Here is a 12,389-nt window from a genome sequence, read left to right as displayed (position 1 = left end):
TTCACTCTCATCACCCTCTTTTGTTTATGTGTCATATCTGTAAGAGGGTAGGAACTGACAATCTACTTTTTATGTCATTCTGGGTGCCTGCAAGGTTAATGAACAGGATGGCATGGCATAACGAAAGAAAAAATGCTATGGCCAGAAGTGAGCTGTCCATAAGTGTGCTTTAAACATGGCACTAAGAATAATCAGTATTCTGTAAAACAAGTCACACAGAATATAAGCTTGAACCAAGGAAAATGTGAAATTGTCAAAGCATAAATGAAACATTCTAAACTGAGTGTCTTAGAAATAGATGAACTAGAGTTATTGGAATGGTATTTTAACTCAGATTAGTTAAATATTAAGAAATCATATAGAGGCAATGATAAAGACATTTCAAAATATGTGTGTAGATACAGCACAGTAAACAACAAGATTGTATCTATTTGAATTAGTGATAACCAGCAATGTTCTAGATGTGACATTAAAAATATAGTGCTAATGAGACTAATAAGTGATTGGCATACAACAATGGAGAAACTTGGAACTCCAGAAAAAGTGGATTGGGTAAACACAATAAAACAAGAACTACCATTGTATAGAATATTCTCCAGCACTGGAGATGGAGAATCCACTGATGGGTTTAGACTGTATTCCTGCCCAATCAGATCAAGCCAGCCAAAGTTGCCACGCCTGTCCTGGACCATAAAGATCCCAGTCTTGACTTGATCTCGCCCAGGACAGACGTGCAAGTTTGGCTCTTAGGCAGGTACAGTCTCCATTGGTGGATTTTTTTCCCCAGTTGCTGAACTGTGCTTTGATTAGTAATAGAATTTGGCTTCCCTATTATAATTAATCCATTCAGAATCATCATAAAATTCCAAATTTTCAACAAATTGCTGATTAAAAGGGGGGAAACAGAAACTGAAAGTACAGGAGGGATCTCCATATTTTCTTTCTTCCCCGCTTCCAACCCTGTTCAATTTTCCTTGCCCAGGGTCCCTAGATTAATTGAGACACAGGTAGAATAGCAGCTGCTACTTTCCCAACCGGTCTCAGTTCGGTCTCCCTTGGCATCAGAGCTTGCGGCTGCAGCTCCGGTGATTCGTTGAGTAGTAGGTGGGGGGAGACTCCTTGTTTTCTTTCCGATGTGTTCAGGATCCTATTAGGGAACCTTAACTAGCTTTTTGGAGGTTGCGGCTGCAGCTCCGAAGTTTTTTCTGCTGGAATTTTCCTCTGTTTGCCCCTGTAGCTCAGCTTATCCAGCCGTTTCTCAGGCGGTAGGCGCGTTTGCACTCTAAATTGCTACCGCCAATCAGCTGGTAGGCAGCATAGGAGGGGAGAAGTTAAAAGCCTCTGCTGCGTTTTTCTAGTTCAGGAGACAGATTTTCAGCAAAAAGGGAGCTCTCGTGCCCAGCAGTCTTTTTCCTCAGAGTCTCCTGAAACAAGGCAGATGCGGCCATTGTTTCACATGTTGCCGCCATCTTGAACCACATGGTCAAAGACTTCGGAAAGTTACAATCATTGTGTTGGGAGGAGGGGGCTCCTTCCTCCTCAAAACGTTTCCCAGTTTTCATGAAAGGAATTAATTCAGGACAGGCAAAATTGGGTGGGCAATCTTCTAGGATGTACTGCAGATCCACCATCACTAAGCAGGCCACCATTTAAGGGGACGGCCGCCATCTTGTTGCTACAATCAGTTTCACTTTACATTGAGTCCTGATAATTCCTGGTGCTCGTTGTTGAGTCTAATTGGAATTCACTGTAATTGTTCAATATTAGATTTAGTAAGTTGTTATTATAAAAATTCACAACAATCCAGACCCATTTCCTTGGTTCACCATCTCTATTAGTTTTTGCAAGCTTGGTGTCTCCTGGCTCTATCCTGTTCACACTGACTCATTGGACTTGAGATTTTCAACTCAATAACAAGTTTTCCTTGGGTTCCAGGCGTACCTCATTGTGCGCCTGTTCTTACCCATAACAGCCTTTCCCGGATTCCAGGCGTTCCCCCATCATACATCGGTTCTTATCCATGCACAGATATAGCTGGGTTCCAGGCGTCCCCTATTGTGCGCCTGTTCTTATCCACACTGCTGGCTTACCTGGATTCCAGGCGTCCCCATTAGTGCACCTGTCCTTATCCAGTGTATAATACTCTCTGCACCTCAGGGGCCCCCTATTGTGTCCTTGCAATATCAGAGAATGGAGGAGTCTATGTCTACCACGAAGGGCACTCTACCATCCTCATTGACTCCAATGAATCCTAATTCTCCTGGCCTGGTGAGCGCAGATAAGCCTGCGGCTAAAAGCAAGGACAAAACTACCACCAAGACTTCAAAGAGGTCAGAAAAGCAGCCGGAGATACCAAGCACAGAAGAGGGTCAGGACAGAGGCTTCTCAAGCAGAGGAGTTGGCCTTTAGGTCCCCCAACCTCCCCCCTGGGCATATGATCAACGGGGGATTCATTCCATTCCCCAGCGCAGAGTGGAAGTGGCAGAATTCTGCTGGTTTCCTAAACCACGGCTTCACAGGCTCCTCATGGAATCCCAGAGGCGACATTCACTCCTGCTGCAGCCGGTCTCCAACCAAACGAGCCCGTTCTCTTCCCTACGGAGGACTGTCTCACCTTATTGATAGCACAAGCGGTAGACCGCGTTCTTGATGCCAGGGTGCAAGCTTCTGGTTCAGGGACTGTCCCTCCTCCCACTACACACCACTTGGTCCCTCAGGCCTATTATGTCCCATCCTCCCTGTCCGGATCTACCTGCTCTGAGAGTTCATCCCTTCAGGCACACGACACCGAACAGGGGATTCCAATGTCTGAGGAGGAGGATCCTACCCCAGAAGCCTGAGACCTCAGTGGTCTCTTCAATCCTTCTTTCTTTGTCACTTTGCTCCACAAGGCCACATCTACAGCCCACCTAGGCCTTCCACATCTGCAACCACCGTTTCCCCAGAATTGGAGGCGGATCCAAATTTCACCGAACTGTGGCTGCTCAGCACCGCATCCCTTGTCCCTCCACGTTCTTGACTGCGATAAGGAAACAATGGACATCTCCCTCCTCCTTTCCTCTTCCAGGTAATACTGATAAAAGGTTATATAATGTGGCTAAGGATTTGGAGGAGGCACTGGAAGTGCCTGTGGTGGACGAGCCATTCGGGCCCCTAGTATCTCCCACTGCCATTCCCGGGGATGTCTCTGAAGCCCTCAAAGCAGAGGACCGTAAGTGCGAACTCACTTATCGCAGAACGCATCAGGCTGCTGCATGGGCTGTTAGAGTGGCCACCTCAGCATCCTTTTTCAATAGATCCGCTCTCTGCTGGCTCAGGCAACTTTAGGCCCATGTACCGGCGGAGGATATCCGTACACATCAGGATCTTAGCAAACTGGTGGCTGCCACAGAGTACACGTCGGATGCCACCCTCCAGGCTGCCAGATTTTCTTCCAGAGCTATGGCATCTAACGTGACTGGTCGCCGGATGCTGTGGCTGAAACATTGGCAGGCAGATGCCAAGTCTAAATGGTGTCTTTCGGCTGCTCCATATGAAAGGGGTAAGTTGTTTGGGTATGCGTTAAATCCTTACTTAACTGAGAACAAGGATAAGCGCAAGGTCCTTAATCACTTCAATAAGAAACCAGACAGACGGCAAAATTATTACCAAAGGTGACAGTCATTTCGTGCAATTGCTATATATAGTTACTCCCAACCTATGCGTTCCTTTCCGGACAGACAGGACAGACAGGAGAGACAACCTGACAGACAGACAGGCCTAGACAGCAATCTTAGGGCAAGCGGCCCTTTTGCGGGAACAGCCGACCTTTCCGCCGATCTAGGTGACTCTATGGCGATTCCTCCCATGGGGGCAGACTCTCCCTCTTTGCCCACCAATGGGAAGCCATCACCACAGATGTGTGGGTACTAAACACCGTACGTCACGGTCTGTTCCTAGAATTCATTTCCAACGCTCCAGCTCATTTTCTTTCTTGCCCCTATCCACGAAACTGAACAAAAAAGAGACTAATGAGGGAGTCCGTTCAACATCTGTTAAGCATACAGGCCATAGAACTGGTACCGGTGGACAGAGAGGTCGGGGATTTTATTCTATCCTCTTTGTCGTTCCAAAGGCGTCAGGGGGATGGAGAGCCATTTTAGATCTCAAAGGTCTGAATTTTCATTTGGCTTACCACAAATTCAAAATGCAAACACTCTGTTCCATCTTGGGAAGCGTGAGAAAAGGGGACTTTCTCACATCTATCGACCTTATGGAAGTGTATCTTCATATCCCCATCTCTCTCGCCCACCGCCGGTTTCTAAGGTTTGCATAAAGGGGCACCATTTCCAATACAGGGCGCTCTCATTTGGCCTATCTTCAGCTCCAAGGGTCTTTACCAAAATCCTGGCAGCTCATTTACGAATGATACCAGTCAATCCAATGTTACTTGGACAACATATTAATCCAGTCATCGTCCATCCAGTCCACAAGGATGGACCTCAAACTGGTGATAACACTACTCCAAGATCATGGGTTCTCCATAAATTTTCCAAAAAGTCACATGGTCCCCACAACCAGACTGTTGCACCTCGGGACCATTATAGACACAGTGGAGTGCTGGGTGTACTTGTCCCAGGAACACCGGAACAGCATAAGAGAGTCCATCCTGAAATTACACAGGGGTCGGTCAGTAACATTGGTCAGTCTTTCCCAACTGTTAGGCAAGATGATTTCGGCCATAGCAATTGTCCCCTGGTCCAGGCTTCACTCCAGGGAACTACAGTGGTTCATGCTCCCATTTCAGAGACAGAACCTCAGTACCTCCCTACGACGGACAAGTCTCCCACCACAGGTGGTGCGTTCTCTCATGTGGTGGGGATCAACCGCCATGCTCAGAGGGTTATGTTTCAGGGAACCAGATCGGATAGTAATAACCACAGATGCCAGCCTGTTCAGCTGGGGAGCACACCTGCGTTCGCAGTGGGCTCAGGGCCACTGGTCTCATTCAGACCTGTGCCACAACATAAATTGGCTAGAACTAAGGGCCATACATCTAGCCCTGCTAGTCTGGTGAAGGGGCGTCATGTACTGGTCCTCATGGACAACGTGGCCGCCAAGGCTCATGTGAACCGCCAAGGGGGCACCAAATCTTGGGCCTTACTGACCGAGTCGCTCTTACTGGGTTCTTGGGCAGAATACAATCTGGCCTCCATCAGGGCCGATCATATTTCAGGGGAGGCGAACACTCAAGCCGACCTTCTGAGCAGAGCCACGATGGATCACTCGGAGTGGTGCCTTCACCCGAGACTCTTCAGAGAGATCTGTCACCGTTTCGGCCTTCCACTTGTGGAACTCTTTGAGTCACCGAGCAATGCTCAGCTGTCTCGGTTCTTCTCCCGGTTTCCGTCTCCAGGGGCGGAGCAGACGGATGCTCTTCGGAGCCCATGGCCTCAGGGTCTGCTTTATGCATTCCCTCCTCTACCTCTTATCCTGGCAGTAATCCGCAAGCTTCTTCGGGAGCGAGCGGAGATACTCCTAGTGGCCCCTTATTGGCCAAGGAGGCATTGGTTCGCTGATCTGATGAATCTCTCCCTAGCAGACCCTTGGCGGATTCCTCCGGAACAGGTCTCTCTCAGTCAAGGGACCATCCTTCATCCAGACCCCCAATGGCTCCAGTTAGCCGTCTGGCACTTGAGCGTTCGCTCTTAATGCAGGAGCTCTGCTCGCCAGGGGTCATTACTGTCATCCAGGCCTCCCGTCATCCTTCCACAAACCGGATATACGAGGCCACGTGGAAGAATTTCCAATCATGGTGCTCTGGTCGTCATTTATCACTTTCGGAACTCACGGTTCCACATATTCTGGACTATCTGTTACAGGGCCTAGAGAAGGGCCTTGTCACAGGTTCCGACTAATGAAGCACTTCAAAGAACTTTCAGGCATGTTTCCTAAGGTCTTTATTGCAGAACTACAATTTTGCCGGTCACCATGATGGACGGGTTGATGCCAGAATCTAATTTCCTGTCGCTGGCATCAACCTTTTCTTGCTAAACCCCTCCCTTCTCATGCAGTCACAGGTCACATTATCCAATTAGTGTGAAGGTCAAAAGTTTACTTCCTCTTTCTTTCCCGGGCTTTCCCCCCCCACTCTAAGCTAAGTATTAACCCAATAAATACCAGACAGTTTTGCATATTGTCAAAGCAAGAATATACAGTATTTGCAGCATTGACAGGCCTGGCCACAAACACGCTGCGCAGACAGGTTGCTGCTCTTTCCACGGTCCTCACCTGTGACTTGTTGGGATCCTTGAGGCATCATCCCTTAATTCTCTCTTTCCTTAAAGGAGCTTCTAATTCCAGGCCTCCTACGGTACACAGGTATCCTTCATGGGAACTACCACGGGTCCTTAGGGCTCTTACCAAGCTTCCCTTTGAGCCCCTGAGGACGTGCGACGTCCACTACTGTCCCACAAGGTGGCATTCCTAGTGGCAATCACGTTGGCACGCCGTATTTCAGAATTGGCAGCACTTTCTACAAGGGATGACCTGTGCATTTTTCACCAGGATAGGGTGGTCCTTCGACTCGACCCTACTTTCATCCCAAAGGTTAACTCTCTGTTCCATAGATCCCAGGAAATAGAGCTGCTGGATTTCTGCCCCAACCCATCGCATGCGCTAGAACAGCAATGGCATAGCCTGGATGTCCGCAAGGCACTTAGGTACTATATTTTGTGGACAGCGACATTCCGCAAATCGGAAACCCTCTTTGTATCCTTCCATTCTTCCTCCAGGGGGACAGAAGGTTTCCTCTTCCAAGATTGGCAGCTGGATCAGGGTGTGCATAGCTGAGGCATATCAAGCTGAGTCATTGCCAGTTCCATGACGAGTGCGGCCACTTCTGCAGCATGGGCCACTCAGGCGTCCATCTCCTTTCATACAACACTACAAAATTGATAGGTTTGCCTCGGCTGAGGCCTCTTTTGGTAGGATAGTTCTCCAACAAGTTTTACATCAAAGTGGAAATGCAGTCCATGGTCCAGGAAACCAAAATTTTCTTGGTGACATCAATCCTTTAGCCGGTGGTTTATTTCTAGAATTCTTTTTTTCCTCGATTGGGGTTGGCCTTTCATTGGTAGTACTGATGAGAACAATACTTGGGTTCCTAGCTCCTTAACTTTATTGCCTAGTTGCTTATAATCTCTCAATATTGTATTCAGGTTCTTTGTTGTGTCATATATTTGCAGATAATGTCATTCAAGATTCACTCAAGAGTTGAATAGTCAGTTCTAGTGCAGGTACCTTGTATGGCTATCTGGAGTGAGTTTGATTCTGCTGTTGCCAAGGAAGTGGGCATGTTGTCCAGTTTGTTAGCTTGGCCACTTTCTTGTTAGGTGTCCCTCTTGGATGGTTAAGTTACTGGTTAAGCTGGTTGAGAATGAGGCTATGGCAGAGGCATGCTGCCTGAGGAATTCTGGGAGATGAAGCCCACACAGCTGAAACCTGCCAAGTTTGAAAAACACTGATCTCAAGCCATTTTTGGCTGTCTCAACTGTAGGAGAACACTGACATACAGGCTTGAGAAATGCAGACATATGTCGGGTTTTGTTCATTGTAATATGTTTCCCAAGGCAAAAAAAGAAAAGCTAATTAGCTGTTTTGCTTCTCAGTTTCTTTTAATTTGATCTGCAAGAAGAATACCATGATTATTATTACTTTTCTGCAGGAAATCAAATAGGAAAAAGAGAAAACAAAATGGAAAATCACACTTCTTTCAGCTGTTTTATTATGAAGCTCCGCGAATATACCAGGATATTACTGTTACCTAAACAAGAGCATGAATACCTTAGAACTGTTTCTGCCCTACTTTTGTATAAGAATTCTCAGCAAGAAATTATAAGATTGAACCTTCAAAAACACTGGACAACAATTTTATTTCAAACATATTGCTTCCTGAAAAATGTTTGGTGCTTATGATAGACCCCTTCAAACCCTGAATATATTTTCAAAATTGTAGGAATCTTGAAAATTATGCAATTAACTTTTAACAGCTATCATGTATTTACTCACATAAAATTTCTGAGACATTGCATGAGTTTGATAGGGCCAAAAGTGTTTTGCTGTTGACTTTTGTCCAAGTGTGAATGCAGAAAAATGAATCTTCAGTGATATGTCACAGTTCATGGTTGTATATATTATAAGAAGTTTGCCAACCAACTGAATGTAATTTGGTGTTCTGTAGTTCCCAAGAAAATTCTCAATGACATCTTTGAATGCTTTCCAGATGATTTTCTCTGGCCTCACTAGCACATCTTTGAATAACTTGTTGATGACGCATGATCTGTGGACCAACAAAAATGCTTCCTTAATCTTGGCATCAGCTGGTTCTTGAAAACATCCATCTCAAATAATGAAAAGCTTCACCTTCATGGTTCATAGCTTTCACAAAACTTTTTATCAGTCAGAGTTTTATGTGAAGGGGAGGCAACAATAACTTGTTGGGTCAACAAGTGGTTCATGTGCCATGTTTTTTTGTTTTTTTTTTATCCTCGAACCAAATTCTTTTGACTTGGCCATTTCTTTTTAATGTAATGCAACTCTTGCATTTGGTATACCTGAGCTTTATTCCAAGCAGCAGAGCCATTATTTTTAGATCTACACAGAAATTCCAGTTGTACTTGGTGTACTGGATCTGTTCCATGTTTTCATATGTTTCTTTTATGTGTGCAGCATAGCCCACAGGTACTGAAAGGTGTATATTGCCTTTGTGTAAAAACAAAAGATTTTTATAAAATGATGCGTGATAGATTAAATTACAGATTATTTTCATGGTTAGTAGCTAAAAAATCTATAAGATACACTCAAAAGTGCTCAGGAAGCAAGATCTTTGTTGTCCATTGAAACCAGAATTCATAGATGCATCACTTCTGGGTAACAGAAGAAGCTAGATGGTTGTTGGTTCACAAATTGTCCCATGATATCAAAAGCCTCTGCAGTTAAAAGTGAATTTTAACAGATATAGTTTCAGATGGTATATTTTCCTTATGATTAGGAACATATCTTTAGAAGCATGTTATTAAAATATAGGATAGCTGTTTCCTAAGAAGCCTAGATTAATAGCCATACAAAAATTCTAAACAATTTCTTTTCGTTATTTAGTTATTTATTTTGCAAGTTAAACTTCAGCTGCAGAAACTCTTTATCTGATGCCCATCTGTTCTTAGGCTGGTCCTTGATGCATGATTCAGAAATGGGCTTGTGTTTGCCACTTCTCTGTGTTACATAATTGCATACTGCATGTTATCTGTGAACTTTGCTACTTTCATTTTTCTGTTACATTTTTGCAACTGTTATTACCTGCAGTTCTGAGATTCGTTATTACTTAAGAAAAAGGTCTGCTACAAATCACAGGGTTGTCTGTTATATGAAGTATTATACCCTGAGATAAATCTTAGACCAAGAAAATGACTGAGCCACCTTGTGACGTGGATGACATGAAATGTGAGCAGGAGACTCTGACACACCTGGAGGTAAGCAGTTAAGCAGATAGTTTTAACGTATTAAATGATTTGGAGATTCTCAGATCTCAATGGTGTTGTAATTTTGAATTATTTGTCTCTGGTGAACCAAAACAGTGCTTTCAATGTTTGTGGCCTGTTTAAAATGTACAGAAGAAAAATATAAAGAAAAACCCAAAGAATGCTAAATGTTATCTGGAAATTGCTGATTTTGAATGAGCATGTTATGTAAAAGATTTTGCTGGTAGGCTGAATGAAATTCTAAAGGACTTTAAGAGATATCTTTACTTACATAGATATATATTCCTTAAGGAGTATATATCCTTTTTTCCTGTTTCTTTTCCTTGAATAATTAAAACTGCTAGCAGCCTGATCTCCAAGTGGAAGAATGCCATACTGAAGTTTGGTGAATTCTTTTTAAAAAGTTCATACTAGCTTTAATTTACTGTATAATCATTAGCATTTCTATATTCTCTATTTTCAAATTCAGTATAGTAACTGAATTAAGCTTATTACATTCTTCAGATTTTCCATGTTTAAAGATAATTATTCCAGAATCTATTACTTTACTAATTAACTTTCAAATCCAAGTCATTTCCCTTCTTTATTGATCAAAGGGTGACTGGAGTCCAGGAAAGTCGAAGATAGATAAAAAGCATATGTGTTCACATCAAGTGCATTTGTTTGAGTGTTTAATTTATATATGTACATTTTCCAACCAAAGAAATCAGTGAATATAATTTGCACATTTGGCAAATGAGTTAGAAAGCATATGCTGTGAGAAAATAAGAAAGTACTGATATAAATGTTAATTCCAAGATCTTTCAGTGTTTAGTTTTCAGGATTTTTACAACACATGATATATTATAATGCATAATGTATAATAAAAGAATAAATTTGATAATTGTAACAAGCCAGGGAAAGGAAATCCTCTCATCAAATTCAGGCCTAATAGGTAACAATTATTCTTTGAATAGAATATGCCCTAAACCTTTCTCTCACTTTGTGCTCAGCATTTAAAATGAGGAAAGTGTTTAAAATGCACTGTGCTGCAAAGTAAGATTTTCTTCCAGTTTGAGAGATGCTAAGACTATATTCAAGTTGTAAAGGGAGAATAGATCTCCTCTTAAAAGGTATTTTCTTAGTCTGCAAGGATGATCTACAAGGGCAATCTACTTGGGTTGCTTGGGCCTGGTACACAACTCTGTGGCCTATAATGACTCAAATATCTGACTTAGATTTTACAGTTTGAACATACCATGACCAAAACCATGCTTCTTGGGAGTACATTTACAAGACATGATTATCCATCTAACATATGTAGACCACTATGCTTAATAACCAAGTTGCCAGTCTTAATTGTGATGTCTGTTCATATAGCTAAATTTAGAATATTGCAGGATTAAAGTGATATTGCAGGGATCCAAGTTAGTTTGAATAAATTAAATGAATCTGTTGACTTTATACAATTTTATTAATAAATTTGCACCTTTATATAACTGTTTCCTGGGTTGATAAAAATATCCATGCTGTTAAATGCATAATTAAACACAACACAGGAATGAAATAACGTTAAATATGAACAATGAACAAAAAAATTGAACATTTTTATGATTCAGCTAATTATATACCTTTCTTAGATAATATTTAATCAGCTCTATTTTGCTCAAAAAGGAATTCCATTATCAGATTGCTTATTCAGGAAAAAGACATGACCTAAATATCCAGAAATATAATTTCTCAAGGTAAAATGCCATTTACTGTAACAGGCAAATGACTGTAAATTTCAACCAGAATCACATGGGAGGCATTCTTATAAATATCATATTTTTGTCAGTTACCCAACACAAATACCAGTCCAAAACAAGGTTTAAAATTTTTATTGCTTTATTGTAAATTTCCTTAGTGTAACGGAAATAATTAGCTAGAAAAATAGAACTTACCTTGAAATTTGAATTGTCAGCAATCTGCTAGCATGAGAAAGACAGAAGTGGAGATGCAAGTATTGTCTATAACAATGCTAATAACAGTGCTATAAGTTGTTTCCAGAATGTGTTTGGAAAACTTTAAAATTGTGCTCTGCTCTGTATCCCAAATATTGTATTGAAAGTTACCGAATGTGCTAATTTTAAATAACTCCCCTCTCTATTTTACAGATTTTAGTAGCTTCAATTCTGAATAAGATATAAAAGAATTAAAACTGCAGACAAGGATTTTTTATAAACACCTTGAGTAACTCCAGGTGTTGCCATAGCTTGATTATTTGCGCTCCCTCATTATCTGAATCAGCTCCTCCAACTCACTCTTTCCCAGAGCTGTAGAGGTGTTTGATCCCCTGCCGGTTGTTCAGGCTGAAGGTCCATCAGATCACTTAATACCATTATGTTTTTCAAATCAAGAGAATCTGCATAGTAATATATGGGAGAAATAACATTATTCAATAATTTAACTACTGCACTTTATGCTAATAGTGAATTAGGTCAGAAAAAAAACATTTTGTCTGTGTTTTTGTGTAGCTACCTAGTAATCATCCAGATTGTTGCAGCAAGATATGATGTCCTAAATTAATGTAATAGCTAAACACAAATATGCTTATTGCCTGAATCCTGCATATGTGACATTCTATCTGTTCTTGTTAATTTTCTCATACATTCCCATGAATTTTGCTTAAGAAAATTCAGTCATGTCTCATTAGGCTTCTGGAACAATAAGACAGTATTGAAACAATGTAGGCTGATTGTATTGATAATATATTAAATTTCTTTGTTCTAAACAGAAGGAGGAACTTCAGTAATAGCACAAATTCATACATTTAGATTTGCTCCTTGGATATTTAGATCTATTGCTTGAGTAAAAGGAGTTCTGCTAAATAGCTTTCTAGTTTTGGTAGAT

General features: G+C 41.9%; 1 protein-coding gene across 2 annotated transcripts in view; it reads left to right on the top strand.

Annotated features, from left to right (window-relative positions):
- TMCC3 (transmembrane and coiled-coil domain family 3) overlaps positions 1-12,389 on the top strand; it is a 125,408-nt gene that overhangs the window by 41,355 nt on the left and 71,664 nt on the right. Inside the window, exon 1 of one of the 2 annotated variants that reach the window (XM_039358210.1) lies at positions 9,369-9,509. The exons of the other annotated variant lie outside the window; for it this stretch is intronic. Within the exon in view, the coding sequence (XP_039214144.1) occupies positions 9,444-9,509 (66 nt within the window). The 5' untranslated portion in view covers positions 9,369-9,443. Of the gene's footprint in view, positions 1-9,368; positions 9,510-12,389 lie in introns of those variants that run through there. 2 annotated transcript variants of the gene reach the window in all.

This window comes from Crotalus tigris, unplaced genomic scaffold (genome assembly GCF_016545835.1).
Source record: "Crotalus tigris isolate CLP2741 ecotype Arizona unplaced genomic scaffold, ASM1654583v1 scf7180000019004.2909048, whole genome shotgun sequence".
Taxonomy (NCBI): domain Eukaryota; kingdom Metazoa; phylum Chordata; class Lepidosauria; order Squamata; family Viperidae; genus Crotalus; species Crotalus tigris.
The sequence above is the reverse complement of the archived record's forward strand: the minus strand, read 5'-3'. Positions and strand labels throughout refer to the sequence as shown.